The sequence below is a fragment of the Labrus bergylta genome, chromosome 13 (assembly GCF_963930695.1).
Source record: "Labrus bergylta chromosome 13, fLabBer1.1, whole genome shotgun sequence".
NCBI classification, from domain to species: Eukaryota; Metazoa; Chordata; class Actinopteri; order Labriformes; family Labridae; genus Labrus; species Labrus bergylta.
In genome coordinates, this window is record NC_089207.1 from 973,949 (window position 1) to 995,149 (window position 21,201).

General features: G+C 41.9%; 1 protein-coding gene across 26 annotated transcripts in view; it reads right to left on the reverse strand.

Moving 5' to 3' along the window:
- Positions 1–21,201, reverse strand: part of LOC110005107 (protein starmaker) — a 150,870-nt gene that overhangs the window by 32,353 nt on the left and 97,316 nt on the right. For 11 of the 26 annotated variants that reach the window (XM_065962356.1, XM_065962349.1, XM_065962354.1 and 8 more), the window contains one exon: positions 6,386–6,433. The exons of 4 other annotated variants lie outside the window; for them this stretch is intronic. In XM_065962356.1, coding sequence (XP_065818428.1) covers positions 6,386–6,433 — 48 coding nt within the window. Of the gene's footprint in view, positions 1–6,385; positions 6,434–7,659; positions 7,753–8,421; positions 8,695–10,793; positions 11,091–21,201 lie in introns of all 26 variants that reach the window. 11 more of the 26 variants (XM_065962348.1, XM_065962347.1, XM_065962344.1 and 8 more) reach the window with 3 other exon arrangements.

Sequence of the window (21,201 nt, forward strand, 5' to 3'; positions counted from 1 at the left end):
TAGCAGACACAAACTCGTCTCTTTAAAAATAAATGGCAGTACAAGTTAATACAAATATCTGACTGAAACATTCTTTATGAATACACCTTCAGTGTGATCAGATTCTTTGACACAGTAGCTGGATGTTCAATAAGTTGTATATTATTCCATTACACCACAAAGTTTGTCTAATGATTAAAAACAGTGTTTTTTTTCTGTTCCTTGTCGTGTCTCTCATGTTACCTCAAAAGGTTTGAGCATGACATCAGAAACATTAGTGCTGTTAAACTAATAATTAAATAAACATTTCTCTTATTTTAAAAACATTCATGAAGCATTATTAGTTGAAACATCTTTAAAAAAATACATGTAGGATTCAGTTAGTCACACACAAAACATTCATAATATTAATGAAGTTATTAATTTAAAAAAAAGAAAAGAAAGATAGCAACTAGGGGCGGTTGTGGCTCAGTGTGTGGAGTCGTCGCCTCTCAACCGGAAGGTCGAGGGTTTGATCCCCAGCTGGGCAACATGTCTGATGCGTCCTTGGGTAAGACACTTAACCCTGAATTGCTCCCTCTGCTTCAGTGGTGGTGTATGAATGGAATTAGTTACTTCTGATGGATGATACTACATAGAGATCATCACTACCATCAGTGTGTGAATGTGTAGGTGTGACATGTGGTGTAAAAGCACTTTGAGTAGTCAGAAGACTAGAAAAGCGCTATACAAGCTCAAGTCCATTTAACTAGTACAGTGGTTCTCAAACTATGGTACGCCACCGGTGGTACGCGGGCTCCCTGTGGTGGTATGCAAAGAAATCTCCACAATATAAAAAAAAAACATTCAGCATAAAACGCCAATTTTGTTTTTGTCGTAGGCCTACTCTTATCTTATCTGGCTTATCTGTATATATTGGCTTGTATTTATATCAAATGTGTTTTCCCCTCTAAATTAATCTAGTTTTTGCAACAAACAACTTTAATCTTTAATCTCAATTTATGCCCGCGCGCGGACAGACATAAACACCAGGAGTACGCAATTTTATGAATAAATGAAAAATTAAATGAGAAAAGGTCGGAAATTTACTTGGGCCCAGTTATCGTCTATTAGTGCAAAACACCGGTGATTAAATATTCTCAGACAGGTTGTTGGTATAAAGTTGTCAATTTTATTGTTCTGCACTTTTTTTGATTTGGCCAAATGTCAGTGTTGTGTTAGCTGCTCCAACAGTTGGCTGCTGTGGGAGCTGGCTGCTGCTGTAGCCTGGTCCTGGTGGGAGCTGGCTGCTGCTGGAGCCTGGTCCTGGTGGGAGCTGGCTGCTGTTTGAGCCTGGTCCTGGTGGGAGCTGGCTGCTGTTGTAGCCTGGTCCTGGTGGGAGCTGGCTGCTGCTGGAGCCTGGTCCTGGTGGGAGCTGGCTGCTGTTGAAGTCTGGTCCTGGTGGGAGCTGGCTGCTGCTGGAGCCTGGTCCTGGTGGGAGCTGGCTGTTGTTTGAGCCTGGTCCTGGTGGGAGCTGGCTGCTGCTGTAGCCTGGTCCTGGTGGGAGCTGGCTGCTGCTGGAGCCTGGTCCTGGTGGCTGCTGGCTGCTGCTGGAGCCTGGTCCTGGTGGGAGCTGGCTGTTGCTGGAGCCTGGTCCTGGTGGGAGCTGGCTGCTGTTTGAGCCTGGTCCTGGTTGGAGCTGGCTGCTGCTGGAGCCTGGTCCTGGTGGGAGCTGGCTGCTGCTGGAGCCTGGTCCTTGTGGGAGCTGGCTGCTGTTTGAGCCTGGTCCTGGTGGGAGCTGGCTGCTGTTTGAGCCTGGTCCTGGTGGGAGCTGGCTGCTGTTGGAGCCTGGTCCTGGTGGGAGCTGGCTGCTGCTGGAGCCTGGTCCTGGTGGCTGCTGGCTGTTGTTTGAGCCTGGTCCTGGTGGGAGCTGGCTGCTGCTGTAGCCTGGTCCTGGTGGGAGCTGGCTGCTGCTGGAGCCTGGTCCTGGTGGCTGCTGGCTGCTGCTGGAGCCTGGTCCTTGTGGGAGCTGGCTGCTGTTTGAGCCTGGTCCTGGTGGGAGCTGGCTGCTGTTGGAGCCTGGTCCTGGTGGGAGCTGGCTGCTGCTGGAGCCTGGTCCTGGTGGCTGCTGGCTGTTGTTTGAGCCTGGTCCTGGTGGGAGCTGGCTGCTGCTGGAGCCTGGTCCTGGTGGCTGCTGGCTGCTGCTGGAGCCTGGTCCTGGTGGGAGCTGGCTGCTGTTGGAGCCTGGTCCTGGTGGGAGCTGGCTGCTGCTGGAGCCTGGTCCTGGTGGGAGCTGGCTGCTGTTGGAGCCTGGTCCTGGTGGGAGCTGGCTGCTGTTTGAGCCTGGTCCTGGTGGGAGCTGGCTGCTGCTGGAGCCTGGTCCTGGTGGGAGCTGGCTGCTGTTTGAGCCTGGTCCTGGTGGGAGCTAGCTGCTGTTTGAGCCTGGTCCTGGTGGGAGCTGGCTGCTGTTTGAGCCTGGTCCTGGTGGGAGCTAGCAGCTGTTTGAGCCTGGTCCTGGTGGGAGCTGGCTGCTGTTTGAGCCTGGTCCTGGTGGGAGCTGGCTGCTGCTGGAGCCTGGTCCTGGTGGGAGCTGGCTGCTGCTGTTTGAGCCTGGTCCTGGTGGGAGCTGGCTGCTGTTGGAGCCTGGTCCTGGTGGGAGCTGGCTGCTGCTGTTTGAGCCTGGTCCTGGTGGCTGCTGGCTGCTGTTGGAGCCTGGTCCTGGTGGCTGCTGGCTGCTGTTGGAGCCTGGTCCTGGTGGGAGCTGGCTGCTGCTGGAGCCTGGTCCTGGTGGGAGCTGGCTGCTGTTGGAGCCTGGTCCTGGTGAGAGCTGGCTGCTGCTGGAGCCTGGTCCTGGTGAGAGCTGGCTGCTGCTGGAGCCTGGTCCTGGTGGGAGCTGGCTGCTGTTGGAGCCTGGTCCTGGTGAGAGCTGGCTGCCGCTGGAGCCTGGTCCTGGTGAGAGCTGGCTGCTGCTGTGGGTCGTACAAAGATGGTAAGTGTTGTTACATAAACTTTGGTCTCACTGGCCATCCGTACCGTGCCCAAGCACGCTTCAGCCCTAAAGTCCAGTTCGTTTGACCAGTGTGACCGCTCCGTATCGTGCTCAGGCACGCTACACTTCATGCACGAGTTTCATGTCGTTGAAGAGTTTCACGAGTTTCTGTGTCTGACTAACATCAGACACAGACTAACATAACATATAACACACAAAGCAGCTGTCATGATCTCTGTGTTGTTCTCCGATGTGCGGCCGCGGACTCTGCCTTTTTTTTTTTATCTCTCTCTCTCTCTCGCTCTCTCTCTTGCGCTCTCTCTCGCTCTCTCTCTCTCTCACTCTCGCTCGCTCTCTCTCTCACTCTCTCTCTCTCGCTCTCTCTCTCTCTCTCTCGCTCACTCTCTCTCTCTCTCGCACTCTCTCTCTCTCACGCGCTCTCTCTCTCTCACGCGCTCTCTCTCTCTCTCACTCTCTCTCTCTCGCTCTCTCTCTCTCTCTCTCACTCTCTCTCTCTCGCTCTCTCTCTCTCTCTCTCTCTGTCTCTCTCTCTCTCTCTCCCTCTCGCGCGCTCTCTCTCTCTCTCTCTCTGTTGTATTACGATGTTATGTACAAGAGGTCCTGTGTAGTGTGTAGGGGAATGCCGACCAGCGGGGGGCAATCGTGCTTGGGTACAGCACGGTACAGATGACCAGTGTGACCACGCCCTTAAAGTTCATGAGTCATAAATGATTTCATATTGTCATAAATTAATGTATTTGATAAATGAATAAATAATAATTCATGGATGTTAAAATCTTTATGTTTCTATGTGGAACTAAAGTTCCTTGTTTTTGGTTCCACTATGACGGAATTAAGGGACGGACATGTACGGTGAGCACACGTTATTTATGTAAACGAACATGAAGACTGTTACCACTGATGTCTGAAGTTCAAGCAGACTGTGAAAGACACTTTACAAGGACTTTAAAGGAGTCAAGAACCTCAAGTGGTCCAACAAGGATTTTGTTTGTGCAGATAATGATTCTGCACAAGGATTTGTCTTTATTGTTGTTAAGAATAATCCAGAAGTAAATGAAAGTACTGTTGCATGCTTTGTTTTGTCTCTCAGAGGTTACAAAGTGAACCTTGTAGAAATACTCTAATCGTCTGTACTGTGTGTAAAGTTTGATAGAGCGAGCGTTCTAGCTTTCTGAATCTGATTGAAACAAACAGCAAGAGAAAACAAATACTTAAAGATACTAAACAGAACAGAGACAGTCTCAGACACTGGAGTCAATAAACCCAGTTAGGAACAATCTATTAAGAAATAATGAGTAGTACAGAAACAATAGATTGATACAGGAATTTTCTGATTGGTGGAAAATGAATCAACATGAATTTAATTCATATTTTAAGTCATTTATAAGTAAAAACAACAACAACTATTCATTTGCTGTACCTTGTTAAATGTTAGGACTCTCTGCTTTTTGATTGTGGAAATGAAAATAAACATCAGCTGCAGCTGTTTGCAGAAATCTACTTCCCATTCAAAATTACCTGTTATGTTTTGAGGCTGTTGAGCTTCTTTAGCCTTTTTTTCAAAGAATTCTTTCTTCTCATTGACGTTACCTGATAAGAGAAAAGAGTCACAAGCAGCCAGCTTTATTCCTAGCCTCTCTTATATCGTGTCTCAGCTAACATTAAGAATGTGTGTTGTGGTGTTACCTTTTCGTGGCTCCGTATCTCCAACAGGTTCTGGAAGGAAAAATATTCTTTAGATCAAAATAATTCATGACATGCAGTGAACTGAAATCAGATTAATCATGTTACTCCTTTCTGTACTATTTATAAATAAAATCACAATCAAACTATGAGCTAAATAAAATATACACACAGGTAACAGACATGGATGTAAGCTCTAGAGGGCAAAGTAAGAAAGAATGGTTTTACATTTCTCAAAAGTTGTGGGTGTTTTATTTCTTGAATTGTTAAATCAATGTGCTGTGATTGTTCAGTCATTTGGATAAGGTTAGGGTTGTTTCATAAAAATAACAGCAGAAGAAGGAAAGATGAAAACAATCAAGACATGTAAAGTTCTTCAATGATCAGAAATATTTCTTCTAAGAGCTTTAAAGAGAGAGAGAGAGATTTAAGCTTTAAAAACTGTTCAAGCAAACACACTGAAGCACTACAATCATTAATGAATTAGCTTATCAGCAAATATGACAAATGTTTGATGGTTTGCAGCGACTTAGATGAGAGGACTTGTTGCCCTCATGGTTGTTATAATAAAATAAGCATTAGTTACAGCTCGCAGCTTATATTATTTTCTCCCCCGTTGAATTTACCTCGACCAGCCCGTCTGTCTATTTCACGTACCCTCTTCATGACACTCACTTAAAAGCAAAAACAAGCTAACTTAATTTGCTGTTCTTTTTTTAACAGTGTATTAATCATGATAAGTAATTGAATTATTAATTGAATTATAATTAGTGAAACTAATTCTTTAGCCTTTTTGCATTTATCTGACAGGACATGCGAATAGAGACAGGAAACTGTGGGAGGCGAGAGTAGAGGTCGGACCTGAACCCACAGCCTCAACCACCAGGCTATCGGCGTTCCAGTGATACCCATTCTTTAAAAATGAACAACTTTGTACTTTAAAGGAAACAGGCCCTAAAATAAAAATAAAAGAGCAAAACATATTGTTTTATATTGAAAATGATAAAATGATATGAAATGTTCTTCTTTCAGGACTCACACTGTTAGCCAAGTTATAAGAGAAAGATATTATTTAGCTGAGTAAATCATTAAAAGCTGTAGTAGTTTTTAAAAGCAGTAATTAACGAGGCGCCGGTGGTTGGTGTGTGCGCCCCATGTGGGGAGGCTGTGGTCCTTCAGGCGGAGGGCCCGGGTTCAGGATGGACCTGTGGATCATTCCCCGCTCTCTCTCTCTCCCCGATTTCTGACTCTATCCACTGACCTTTCTCAAAATAAAGTCATTAAGCCCCAAAATAAACCTTTAACAAACAGGAGTAATTAATATTGAGCAGCTTTTACCTTTTTCCAAGAGTAATTCAGTGTCTTCTTTGACCATGCTATCAGGGTGATTGGGGCTCATAGTATTATTGAGTCGCTGATCAAGAAGAGGCCTGGTTTCACCTCCCTGAGCCTTCTCCTTATCTGAGCCTGAAACAGATCACAAACAATAAATTGTAGTTTTATGGGCAGAGAAGATAAAAGTGACGATCGATGAAAACTCTGAAATCATCCAATCGCTCAACAGAAACTATCACTTGAACCAAGCTCTGCATACCAGAGTATCCTCTCTGTTGTCAGGTGACCTGCAGATACAGACTATTTCACAGTTTTATATTCTAAATCAAATATTTATGAGTTTTAGATCTGTTAAAAAAAAGAAGGGAAGTCTCAGCCTGAAAACATAAAGTATCATACCTTCAGTCTGTTTCTCCTCATCATCCTGTTGTCCTTTAGCAAAACATGCTGGAAGCAAAGGAGAGAGGAGAGAGAGAGAAGACGATCAGTATGTTGTTAGTTTTAATACAATATGAAGATTTTAATTATTAATAAAAGATGATTGTGTTCAATAAGGCAAGGCAAGTTTATTTATGTCACACATTTCAACAACAAGGCGATTCAAAGTGCTTCAGACATGAAAAGCATCATGACAGAGGAAAGAAAAGAAACATTAAAATAGAACATTTAAAAATCACTGAAATTATTCAATCTGAAAAAATGTTCAAATAAAAATAATTCAAATGAAATTAACTGAAATAACAGGACACAATAGGTCATGGTGAATTTGAAGTTTGATCCAAAATCAGCTGGACTGGTGGAAGATCTGGAAGACGTTCTGAAGACGTTCAAGATTTTCTTTTATTACTTTATAAGGCATTACATGGCCTTGTACCAGACTACCTATCAGATATGATTTTAGTTTATGAAGCAGTACGACCCCTCAGATCCTCCACTTCCTCTCTCTTAGTTGTTCCACAGAGCAGGACAAAAAGCTTTCAGCTGTTACGCTCTGAGACTGTGGAACGACCTTCCTGAGGGTCTGAGAGGAGAATATTGAGATTTTTAAACGCAGTCTGAAAACTCATTTATTCAGTCCGACTTTTATATAGTGTTTTATATCAATTCAAATCTTAACATTACTGTATTGTCTTTTTTTATCCTACTACAATTTTAAATATTATTCTCCTATGTATTAATTTTAATATCTTATTGCTTTTATGTGTCGTATTTAATTTTTTAATTTTTATATTTTTTTAATTCTTATTGGTGTGCATTAGTCTCTCAGTGATTTTATAAACTACTTTTTTGTCAATAACTTTTCTGCACTCTTGTAAAGCACTTTGAACTGCAATTTAATTTGTCTGAAAGGATCTATATAAATAAAGTAAAAAAAGAAAAAAGAAAAGATCTTCAACCAGTCCAGTTGATTTTGAATGTAGCTTCAAATGTACCATGACCTGGATGACTGAGAACCTACTCAGACAATGGGGAACATTATTGTCTTTCTTCACAAACTACCTTTCCTCTTTGAAAAGGTATTGAGCGCTGAACTGTTCCACATCGCTTTCTGAATACCTGGACCTCATAAACATACATGTTACTTATCAGGTCGTTCTCTTTAGAATCTACATCCTGAGAAATGTTTTCGGTATCATTTTTTCTAATGAAAGTGTAATTTCTTTCTACTTTACCTTTTTGTCTCTTTTTGCAGAAGAAGATGATCAACCCGAGTACGATTAAACCAACGACAGTCAGACTGACAGCCACAGCTACAGATGAATTATCTTCAGAAACACAAGAGTCAAAAGTTAGAGGGACGTAGATCACTCATCACCAAAACAACTTACTGTAGAACTGTAACAACAGGAGAATATAGAGTCTCTCTTTTACAACAACCAAAACACTGATTTATTTATTAACAACTTTGAATCCTTGAGTCAAAGGGATCTTAAGGGCTTCTGGGTCCTCTGCACCCTCAGCCTGGAATCTGTTACAGAATGACTTAAAGCTCAAGGAGCTGGAGTCCTTAAATGTTTTTAAATCTAAAATGAAAGACATGGAAGCAGATTCTATAGGATGTCGATGTTTTAGCTGTTTGAACGACTGATTCCCAGATATGACTCATAGATGGTTCTATTTTTAATCCAAAATGTTGTGTTTTGTAAACTGTAATTTGTCTCTCTTTGTGTTTCTGTCTGTAACTTTGTGTTTTTGCTGCTGCCTGTCTCGGCTCTGTCTCAGTGAAAAAGAGGTTTTTAATCTCAATGGGACCAACCTGGTTAAATAAAGGTTCATTAAAATATATAAATATATATATTTTCATTCAACTTCCTGTCAAACCGTGGTGAGAAATAGTGTAACTTGGCAACAAAGCTTCAAGTTTTCTAAAAGAACGTTCACTTCAAAATGACCAAATCAGAAACCTGAACGTCCAGTTATACATGAGATCATACCGTGATAACAATCCTTTGCTGTGAATGTCGCCGTCTCACTGCTCACAGGGTTGCTGACTGAACAGCTGTATTCTTCGTTATCTCGTTCGTCTCCCAGAGAAATATTAAACTTGTGTCCCGGTTGTGATTTTCCCCGTGCTCTCCACTCAAACTTCATCATGGACTCAGGTGGGGTGGGGTCTGCAGAGCACAGCAGCGTCGCCCGGACCTCAGAAACATCGGAGCCACCGTCTTTGTTTATCTCACAAGATATGGTCGGCATGGCAACCTTGTCTTGAAGAAACATGTAAAAAAATAAAGAAATAAATGAATACATACTGAAATCATTGTAGTATGTTACGTATGTATTGGATGCTGATATGATATGAGCCCATCACATCACTATTGGTATCGACTAATTTTATCTCTGATATGAGCCAATTTAACGAGGTTTCTTCAATTTAAGTTTATTTATGTTTTACATAGTTTTTAATAATAATTGTTCATTTCTAAGTAAAAATGAGTGTTTAAAGGCTTTATATGTGATTTTTTGATCCAGCAGATGTCGCCCTTGAGCAAATTCTTTCGATATATCGGCCCCAAAAATCCCATATGTGTCGGGTCCTGGTTTGTATACAAAGAAACATAAAATCTGTGCAAACAAGTGAATAACATGATAACATAATGTCGGGTATAAAGGGCATACACTGCTTATCAGAACGGGTTTGAGGTCAAACATCAGTGTGTCTGTTGAATAAAGTACTGTTACAGTATGATTAACATCGACTCCTTTAGAGGACACACACACACACACACACACACACACACACACACACACACACACACACACACACACACACACACACACACTGTGTTCACTATGTTCTGTGACTTAAGAGAGTGAAAGTAACTTCTTCTTTGACACTGAATATAAACCGTCTTCAGATGCTTGAACAATTAGTTTTTTATCAAGGGCACACCTCTCGGCTGATACCAAAGCCATCGTAAAAAAGTAGATCCAGGACTATAAAACCCATTTGATAGCACACATATAAAAAGATAATATTTGCTCTCCCCTCTACAGTGCCCTTCAGTTCCTTTTAGAGTCCTGTTACAGTTACTTGCCCACGGTAACTTAAAGTGAGAAAAGGATTGTTCTGACCGCCTGAAGTGTAGAATGTGATAGAATAATGATGATGATATAAGTTTGTTTCTGATTACAACAAGTCCTAAACACTTGTATGATTTACATCACCAAAGAAAAATGCAATTCAGACACTTGAAATCCTCAAAAATACAAATGTGATGAAATGAGCGACTTGAAATATGAAAGTTGCCAAAAGTACACAGTCTATAAAGATATCCCCACAACAGCCATGAAACCTGTGGTGAAAGGTTTTATAACAGGTCTGAAGTTGATCATTGGTAATATTCTACATAAAGCAGATTTTACAGCCCAACAGTGTGACTCACTGAATCTGTATCAGCCTTGCACATCCATTCAGTTCAGCTTCTGAGGGCTTAAAGCCACAAAGTTTAAAACTGATTTCTGGAAAAATAACTCATCTTCTGATGTTTCAGCTTTTCTTCACAGCTTCAGCAGTTTCTTTAGATTTCTCTGTTGTGTGCCCGATTCTACAATTCATTCACAAGATGCTTCTGTCCAAAGCGACGTACATTAAGGAGTTTTTTTCCAGCTAGCTAGAACTCTGTTTCTGAGCCAATGCCGTGTCCACTACAGAATCTGTTTTTAAAGCAGGGCTGTCTCAGGGACACACAGTTTGTTTTGTTGGCCTTGTCCTCCACTTACAGATATTTCTTTAGATTCTCAGAATCTTTTTATATGATGTAAAGTTTGCAGACAATGAACACCCCACATTCATTTCAATTGTAAGTAAAAAAAACAACAACAAGATTCTAATTGTTTCACCTCAGCACAGACTTTCACAGACGCCCTTCACATCTTTTTTTTAAACCATCATGTTACTAACCTGTAGCCAGTTCACCTTCTAAACTTTGACATGTTCCATCAGCTTCTGTGCTACTGCACCAACTTTCTTTTTAAACATTTTGGAATAAAATTTAATTCAAAATCAAAAAAAGTTGAACATTTTTGTGAAAGATTTCGGCCTCAAAAAATGTTGAAAATGTTCATGAAAAAAACTTTGGTTTCCAAAAAGTTGGAAATTTTGGTGAAAATTAAACAATGTCATTTCACAGTTTCAACATTTAGCAGGTTGCCTTTGTGCTATTTTCAATTCCATACGGGGTTTCAATGTTTCAAATCATCCCTTTCTGTTTCTATTTACATTTTACTCTGAGGTTTTACTTTTAACCCTCTTCCAGCTGTAGGATGGATTGATTATAATCTGTGTGTTCAATGTTAAACTTACCTATGACCTCCAGTTTGAATTCTGACAGATGTAACATGTTGTTGATGTCGACTTCCACTTCATAGAGTCCTCTGTCTTCTAACTTGAGGCCGGTGATTTCGAGCTCTGCCGAGACCCAGTCGAGAGTGATCCTGTTTTTGTACGCTCCGTACACCTGTTCCTCTCTGCTGTCAAACTCCACCACTTTGTTTCCGTTATGTTTCCACAGAATTGAATTTGGTTGTCCAGAAAAGGTCGGCTTCAAGCTCTCCCCCGTCCCCTTGAGGACATATTTTGTAGGCGGTTCAGCACCTAGAACTGATCATAGAGAGGTATGAGAATATGAAGCATGTGTCTTTGTAAGGGTTCTGCATATTTAAAACAACTCTAATGAAACGTGTTTATAGAATTTAGAGACCGTTAATCCTGTTTAGTACTCGAGCATTATTATCTGTTATTAATATATTGTACTCATAATAAATGTGGATGGAGAAAAAACAGCAAGTTACTAAAAACACTTTTGTACGACGGAGGATTACGGCCATGTTACATTTTTTTTTTTTTTTTTTTTCGAGATTAAAGTCGTAACTTTACAAGAATAAAGTTGTTAATTTACGACTTTATTCTTGTAAATTTATGAGTTTAATCTCAAAATTTAAAATAATAATAATTTTTTAACATGGCCCAAATCCTCCGTCGTACTTTTGGATATGAGGCTAGAACTTTCTTTTTTTAATCCAAATAAAAAAAATGGAGAAAAGGACTTTAAGGTAAGATGCTCATGCGGTCTGGAATCTCCTGCAGGATGATCTGTGTCTGTCTCTTTAAATCTTTTTTAAAGTAGTTTGAAGGTGTTGGAGGCAGTAGCTCAGTCTGTAGGGACTTGGGTTGGGAATCAGAGGGTCGCTGGTTCAGTGTGCACAAACACTGTTTGTGCATGTGTGTGTATTTCAGCCTATGTTTGTGTAGCATGTTAACTAGACAGAGTGTAAAAACAAATTTCCCCTCGCGGGATCAATAAAGTATACATTATTATTTATTATAAGATGCTTCAGGTTGTAGATGCTTTGAATAATTAACTTTTCTTCTCTGTGACTCAGGATGTTGATCTGTGTTTGTGATTACTCTGTGTGTTTATCTCTGTAATGTGTTTATTGTACTGCTTTACTCTTGTAAATAAGATTTTTAATCTCAATGCAGGACTAAGTCACTTTTAGTCTAGGTCATTTAAACAACTTCCTATGGCGACACAGCAGCATTTGACAGACTTCATCAGTTATTGGATCACCATGGAGACAGATCAGCTGTTTAACATTTTATTCACTTAAAATACAAGCAGTTGTACCTGATCACCTCCCTGACTAACAACAAATTCTCCTTCAACTTATGTTTCCAGAATCCTTGTTCCAGTGTCTTAATTGTGAGATAGTCCGGCTTTTATTTGTGTTACATGAATTGAATATTTTCTAAGTCGGAGAACAAAACCATGCATCAAGATCTATCTGTCAAAACTTTCAGTATGATTCCGATCAGTAAAAATATGTCAAACTTCTGCCTGAACAATGACCAGAGAACACGTCTCTGCCATTGTCCCAGGATTAACACTTCATGATGATACATGCTGAGTAAAGAGTGGTGAAGATGTGTGTTTAGTTTGTTCATGTGTAACAAGTGTAAAGTCGATGTTAAACATTTGAATACAAAGTTAAAACAAATAAAAGTAAACATGAAATAGACTAATATCATCAGGTGTATTTCTTAGTCTGTTATTAACAACCGTATCAAAGTAATGCTGTGTTTCTATAAAGTCTATTACTTCATAATAAACATGTGAATTATGCATTTTTAAAAGCAAAAATACTGCACAGGTCAAAACTTATTTACATGTCTGATAAGGAAACAGTTTTTAGCTGCAGTGAACTATTGAACCCTCTTTGTATTAATGATTACTGAACATGTCTGGTCCTGCTCGTGGTGAGGTCTGCAGCTCTGTAGGTTCATTAAGTCTCAAGATAAAAACAGCAGAATGTTAAAGAAGAAAAACTCACCGAGGCAGGAGGTAAATAAGAACGAGGCCAGGAAATAAAAGCAACCCATTGCAGAGCAGCAGAATAATCACAGGTATGCTCCGCAGCCGCCGTCGTACCTTCAGTGTACCTGTACTTTCACTTTGTCGTCTCGGGTGCAGGAACAGAAAAAACACTTTTACTCTCTGATTTAACTCCAACAACTCGTGGGTTGTTATTTCTCCTTCCAACAAGTCAGAACAGGATCAAGTCAACACTCAGTCGGGCTCAGGTAACACAAAGGGGCGCGGCTGTAGGACGCAGATAAACAGGCAAGGTTCTAAACGAAAGTATCTCGTCCAGGTGTTAACACCTGAGCTTCCGGTCTCCGACCTTCACAATAAGGTAGAAGCTCGACCATTGTGTAGTCACGACGCCTACATGCGAGGCTACACGGCTTAAGTTAGGCTACTTTTTCAAACTTCAAATATCTCTTAATATGTGGACGGAACAATGTTAACTATTGGTTTTATATGCAGACACACTGTTTGTTCATCTGCTCTCAGGTGCCCACCTGAAAAGGTGTGTTTCCCAGCTTCGGTGTACAGATGTTATCAATAGAAGACAGTCCGTTTTAACTAAAAACAAAAATTAAATAGGTTTTGTCTTATTTATTTATTTATTTTTTTTCACTCACCTGCTCTTTGTATTTAGCCTCTGTGCTTTTAGTTTGAAATCAAACAGGAAACTGGGCTTTGACAGTTTAGTCACGATGCCAAATCTTTTTTTGAAGGTTGTGCGGGCTGTTAAAGAAACAGGAGCAGTATGCTTTCGTTGTGTCTCTCATTTACAAACAATTTATATTTGAATGTATTTTTAATTTTTTTAGGTTTGTAAGGTTTGTGTCTTAAACATGTTTACAGAATGTAGATAGTATTGTATGGAAGCGATTAGTGATCAGAATTCAAATGATAAAGCTAATTTGAAAATTAAAATCCATCAACAGAAATGTTTTTTAATTTTCAGAATATGGGAGTATTATTTGACTCAAAAATAAAATTATGACTAATTTATCTAAATAGAATTTTAGTTTTCAACTTCAAAAATGCACATTTTTTAAACTGAAAAAGCAAATGTAATTTTCTTTTTCATTTTAATTTAGTCAAAGAATGTGCATTTTTATTTAAATAAAAAAACAGAGTTCTAATCACTTCCATAGTATTCATCTTATGATCGTCTCACTTTATGTCTTTATCACCACTTGATGGCAGTGTTGATAAAAAAAGGCCTACAGAGTGATTTATACTACACACAGTCTATATTCATTTCATGAGTATTGCTTCATTCTGTTTTTGCATTTGCATTTGTGAAATCAACAATGTATTTATGTTGTATATTTTTGTACATTTTAGGTATATTTACATGTATTATGTCTGTATTTTTTAAGGTTAAGAAATCTTGTGATTGTTTCTGATTAATATTTGATTTATTCATTCATTCAACTTTTATTTAATCTTGAGGAATCATTGAGGGCATGCACTGCTTTGCAATGATGTTGATTTAAAATTCCAATTCATACAATTTAAGTTATATATCACTTAACAAAGTCAGTATAGGAGCCTGTTCACACATAGTTGGAATTGCCCAACATTAAGATTGATATGTACTAAGTATACACTGTAAAACATCACAGCCCAATTTAGTTATCTCCACTAACTTATTTTCTTTAACTCAAATAACCGACTCAAGTTTTAGATTTTTAACTTACATTTATGAGTTTTCAAAAGTGAAACTTGCAGAAATTAATTGTGTTGACTATTTCACACTTTTGTGAGATTAGATCATGTTCATTGAATTTATGAATTTCATTTTGTAAATCCTAAGTAAGTAAAAGTCACGCGCAGGCCGTTCTAACGGTTCTAACTCCTCAGACCAGTTGTTGCCAGGACTTTGAATTTGACAGAATCACTGTTCTTTAAACCATGGTAAGACATTTCTAAAGTACACATTATATAGTGTATATCTGCTCTTCATTCGAATTTCAACCTAAATTTGGACAACAATAGAGGACTGCTCTGCTCTACTATTAGAGCAGAGCAGCGAGCAGCACCCGAGCAGAGCAGCGAGCAGCACGGTTCCCCACCAACCACTTCACGTATCAAACAAATTTTCCCCACTCAGCGACACACAGAGAATAAAACTCTGATTATTGGAGACTCCATCGTCCGAAACGTGAAGCTAGTGAAGTCAGCGGGCATAGTTAGGTGTATACCCGGGGCCAGAGCGGGCGACATCGCATCTCATTTAAAGTTGCTGACAAAGACTAAAGGTAGATTTGATACAATCGTAATTCATGTCGGCACTAATGACTCCCGACTACGCCAGTCGGAAGTCACTAAGGTTAATGTGGAGTCGGTGTGTACTTTTGTTAAGACGATGTCGGACTCCGTAGTGTTCTCTGGACCCCTCCCAAATCAGACCAGTGATGACATGTATAGCCGCATGTCATCACTCAACCGCTGGCTGTCGAGGTGGTGTCCAGCACACAATGTGGGCTTCATAGATAACTGGCAGTCTTTTTGGGGAAAACCTGGTCTGCTAGCTAGAGACGGCATCCATCCCACTTTGGACGGTGCAGCTCTATTATCTAGAAACATAGCAGAGGTTATTAATCCAAAACCTTGACAACAACTCAGAGTTCAGACCAGGAGGCAGAGCTGCAGTCTTACATGCTTCTCTGCGCCTCCCTTAGATCTGTCTCCCAGTCACTATAGCTGTAATTCTGAATCTAACTGTAGTTATACTATAGGTACTGTGTCTGTCCCCCAGCCCAGACCCGTTTTTATAAGTCATCCAAACGGCGTAAATCGTCAAAATCTCATCAGGATCAAGACTACGAATACGATTTTGCAAAAAAATCAGAAGATTCACTGCAGACTTTTGAACATTAGGTCCTTAGCATCCAAATCTCTTTTAGTGAATGATCTGATATCAGATCAGCATATTGATTTACTTTGTTTGACTGAAACCTGGCTGTGTCGAGATGAATATGTTAGTTTAAATGAATCCACTCCTCCCAGTCATTTTTGTACACATATACCTCGAGACACCGGACGAGGTGGTGGAGTAGCAGCTATTTTTAATTCTGGTCTTCTAGTTAACCCTTCACCAAAACTGAATTTTTCTTCTTTTGAAAGCCTTGTTCTTAGTCTTTCACATCCAGTCTCAAGAACCTTTCAGCCAGTTCTAGTTGTTGTAGTTTTCCGCCCTCCTGGCCCATATTCTGAGTTTCTATCTGAATTTGCAGAATTTTTATCAGATTCAGTCCTTAGCAGTGATAGAATAATTGTTGTTGGTGACTTCAATATCCATGTGGATGTTGATAATGATAGCCTTAGCACAGCTTTCATGTCACTATTAGACTCTATTGGTTTCACCCAGAGTGTAAACGAACCTACCCATCATTTCAACCACACCCTGGATCTTGTTTTAGCTTATGGAATTGAAATCCATAACCTTACAGTTTTCCTAGAAAATCCTCTTCTATCAGACCATTTTTTAATTACATTCGATTTTGTCCTACCAGAATTACCTCTGCCTGGAAGAGGTGTGATCTCTAGAAGTTTATCTGATAGTGCTGTTGCTAGATTTAAGGAAGCCATTTCAGCTGCTTTTGATTCATTACCGTGTTTCAACCCAGTAGGAAACTCTTCTGATAGCTTTAGTCCCTCTCAACTAGATCAGTTTGTTGATAGTGCAGTGGATTCACTGAGAGTTACTCTGGATTCGATTGCTCCCCTGAAACAGAAGGTTGTCAAGCGGTGGAGAGTGGCTCCATGGTTCAACTCAGAAACCCGTACTCTAAAACAATCGTCGCGGAATTTTGAAAGAATATGGCGCTCGACCAAAGCGGTAGAATCTCGTTTTTTTCTGGCAGGATAGTCATAGAAGATATATGAAGGCTCTACGTCACGCCCGAGCTGCCTACTACTCCTCTCTAATCAAGGAAAACAAAAGCAATCCTAGATACCTTTTCAGCACTGTAGCCAGGCTGACAGAGAGTCATAGCTCCATTGAGCCTTGTATTCCTTTAGCCCTCAGCAGTAATGACTTCCTGAGTTTTTTCAACAACAAAATTCTAGACATCAGAGACAAAATTAGTAACCTCCTGCCCTTACCTGGTGCGAATACGTCTGATACGGCAGAGACAGTTCCAGGACCAGATATTAGTCTCGACTGTTCTTCTCCAATCAACCTTTCAGAGCTACTGTATATCCCATTTTTTCTGCGTCGAAACCGTCGACCTTTATTTTGGACCCAATCCCAACCAAGCTGTTTAAGGAAGTTTTTCCCTTAGTTAGCAACTCTATATTAGATATGATCAATTCGTCTCTACTGGCAGGCTATGTACCCCAGGCATTTAAAGTAGCGGTAATCAAACCTCTACTTAAAAAGCCTACTCTGGACTCAGGAACTCTAGCTAACTACAGGCCTATATCCAACCTTCCTTTTTTCTCGAAGATCCTGGAGAAGGTGGTAGCTAATCAGCTGTGTGACTTTCTCCATGACAACAGTTTATTTGAGGAGTTTCAGTCAGGATTTAGAGTCCACCATAGCACTGAGACTGCACTAGTTAGAGTTACAAACAATCTACTGCTAGCCTCAGACAGGGGACTTCTGTCTGTGCTCGTCCTGTTAGATCTTAGTGCTGCTTTTGACACCATTGATCATCGGATCCTGTTGTACAGACTGGAGCATTTGCTTGGAATTACAGGGACTGCTCTAAGTTGGTTTGAATCCTACTTATCAGACCGATCTCAGTTTGTACATGTTAATAATGAGTCCTCCATGCACACTAAAGTTTGCCATGGAGTCCCACAAGGTTCAGTACTTGGACCAATTCTCTTTACATTATATATGCTTCCTCTGGGAAATATTATGAGGAAACACTCCATACAGTTTCATTGTTATGCAGATGATACTCAGCTTTATGTATCAATGAAGCCCGATGGCACCAGTCAGTTATGTCAGCTAGAAACGTGCCTTAAGGACGTTAGGACCTGGATGACCAGAATTCTTTTGCTACTTAACTCAGACAAGACTGAAGTTATTGTGCTAGGCCCTAAGAACCTCAGAGAGACTTTTTCTAGTGATTTGACTGTCCTTAGTGACATCAGCCTGGCATCTAGCACCACTGTTAGGAATCTAGGAGTTCTTTTTGATCAAGATATGTCTTTTAGCTCTCACATCAGTCAAGTTTCAAGAACAGCCTATTTTCACCTTCGTAATATATCCAAGATCAGGAATATCCTGTCTCAAAATGATGCAGAAAAACTAGTTCATGCATTTGTTACCTCCAGACTGGATTATTGTAACTTTTTTTTGTCAGGGTGCTCTGGCAAATCTCTAAAGACTCTTCAACTGGTCCAGAACGCTGCAGCTCGTGTACTGACCAGAACCAGGAAATGGGACCACATCACTCCTGTCCTGGCTTCTCTGCACTGGCTCCCTATACAGTCTAGAATAGAATTCAAGATCCTTCTTCTCACCTACAAAGCGCTAAATGGCCAGGCACCATCCTACCTGAAGGAGCTACTAGTGCCGTACTGTCCCTCGAGAGCGTTGCGGTCCTGGAGTGCAGGCCTGCTGGTGGTACCTACAGTCTCCAAGTGTACTATGGGGGGTAAACTTAGACTTAGACTTAGACTTTCTTTATTGTCATTCAAACTTGTACTTTACAGTGCAGATAAGAACGAAATTTCGTTGCATTTGGCTCGTTGTAGTGCAGGATAAAAACAGCAGCATGTATTTACATATAAAAAATAAAAATAAGGTGCAGATATAAATAGATATAAAAAGAAAAACTGAGTAAAAATACTATACAGATAAATATATTGCACGTTATATTGTGTTTTACAGTCCAGTGAGGTAGTCCTGTGTGGGGGTTTGAGGGGGAATGGAGGGATTATTTTTTCCTGTTCAAAAGTCTTATGGCCTGTGGGAAGAAGCTGTTACAGAACCTGGAAGTTCTGCTTCGGAGGCTGCGGAACCTCTTTCCAGAGTCCAGCAGCGAAAACAGTCCTTGGTGGGGGTGGGAGGTGTCTCTGCTGATTTTCTGAGCCCTGGTCAGACAGCGGATTTTTGCGATCTCCTGGATGGGAGGAAGTGGAGTCTTAATGATCTTTTCCGCGTCCTCACCACTCTCTGCAGGGAGAGTCGGAGGCACTGCAGGCTCCGGACCAGACAGAGATGCAGTTTGTTATGATGCTCTCTATAGTGCCTCTGTAAAAGGTGGTGAGAATAGGAGGAGGGAGGTGTGCTCTCTTCATCTGACGTAGAAAGTGCATGTGCTGCTGCGCTTTTTTCACAAGAGCGCCGGTGTGAAGGGACCAGGTCAGAGTGTCTGTTATCTGCACCCCCAGGAACTTTGTGCTGCTAACTCTTTCCACTGCTGTGCCATTGATGAGGAGTGGTGTGTGGCTGGGCTGGCGCCTCCTGAAGTCGACGATGATCTCTTTGGTCTTATCGACGTTCAGGGTCAGGTTGTTGGTTCTGCACCAGTCAACCAGATGTTTCACCTCCTCTCTGTAGTCCATGTTGTTGTTGTCACGGATGAGGCCCACTACTGTTGTGTCGTCTGCAAACTTCACGATGTGGTTAGTAGTGGACCTGGCGCAGCAGTCATGGGTCATCAGGGTGAACAGCAGCGGACTCAGGACGCAGCCCTGAGGGGAGCCGGTGCTCAGGGAGATGACACTGGAGGTGTTGTTGCCCACCCGCACAGACTGGGGTCTGTTTGTGAGGAAGTCAAGCAGCCAGTTACATAGGGGGGTGCTGAAACCAAGGGGGGCCAGTTTGCTCACCAGATGCTGCGGGATGATTGTATTGAACGCTGAGCTGAAGTCCAGAAACAACATCAGCACATGTGTGTCCTTCTCTTCCAGATGTTGTAAGCCCAGGTGGAGTGCAGAGGAGATGGCATCCTCTGTTGAGCGGTTTGGGCTGAGCTAAAATCAACAAACAGCATTCGTGCGTATGTGTTGTTATTGTCCAGATGTGTGAGCACAGAGTGCAGCGCAGTGGAAACTGCATCCTCTGTACTCCTATTGCTGCGGTAAGCAAACTGGTATGGGTCCAGTGTGGGTGGGAGGCAGTTTTTCAGGTGTGCTAGGACCAGTCGCTCAAAGCACTTCATTATGATGGGTGTGAGTGCCACAGGGCGGTAGTCGTTCAAGCCTGTCGGGCTGGAGTGTTTCGGCACTGGGACAATGGAGGTGGCTTTGAAGCATGCTGGCACAGCTGCTTGGGCGAGGGACAGGTTGAAGATGTCCGTAAAAACCCCAGTGAGCTGCTCCGCACATGCTCTAAGCACGCGCCCGGGGGTGCCGTCTGGACCAGCAGCCTTTCGAGCGTTGATCCGGCTCAGTGCAGCGTGGACGTCTTGTGGAGGTGAGTGAGAGGGGCTGGTTGTCTGCAGGGGGTCTGGTCGTGGTCTGCGTCTCCCTGTTGTCTCTATCGAAACGAGCATAAAAGTGATTTAGCTCGTTCAGGAAGGAGACATCTGTGGTTATCGGGGTGGAGTTGCTGGGTTTATAATCACTGATGGCCTGGATGCCCTGCCACATGCGTCTGGGGTCGGAGTTGGAGAAGTGTTCCTCTACCTTCAGCTTGTAGCAGTGCTTGGCCTTGATGATGCCCCTCCTCAGGTTTGCCCTGGATACGCTGTAGGCCATTGCTTCATCTGATCTGAAGGCGGTGTTGCGGACCTTCAGCAGGAGACGCACCTCCTTGTTCATCCATGGCTTCTGATTTGGGTACGTGGTGATCTGCTTCCATGTTGTAACACTGTCGATGGTGGTATTGATATAATCCAGCACAGAAGAAGTGTAGGTGTCAATGTCTGTGTGAGAGCCCGAGGTAGCCTGCGAAGCAAACATACTCCAGTCTGTGTGATGGAACTTGTCCTGAAGTACAGAGTCTGTCCCCGCTGGCCACAATTTAATCGTTGTCACTGATGGCTTCACACGTTGGATGAGTGGGGAGTACTTGGGGATGAGGAACAAAGAAAGGTGGTCTGACTGTCCCAGGTGGGGGAGGGGGGTCGTGGTGTAGGCTCCTGCGATGTTTGTGTAAACATGGTCCAGAGTTTTGTTTCCTCTTGTATTGCAGGAAACATGCTGGTGAAATTTAGGGCGCACTGTCTTTATGTTTGAGTGATTAAAATCACCTGCAACTATAAATGCAGCCTCCGGGTGAGCAGTCTGTTGTTTGCTGATAGCGGTGTAAAGTTCCTTCATGGCAGCTTTAGCATCGGCACCAGGGGGGATGTAGGCTGCAGTTACAATAGTGGAGCTGAGCTCCCTTGGCTGATAGAAAGGTCTACATTTAACCATGAGAAACTCAAGGTTAGCTGAGCAGTGTCT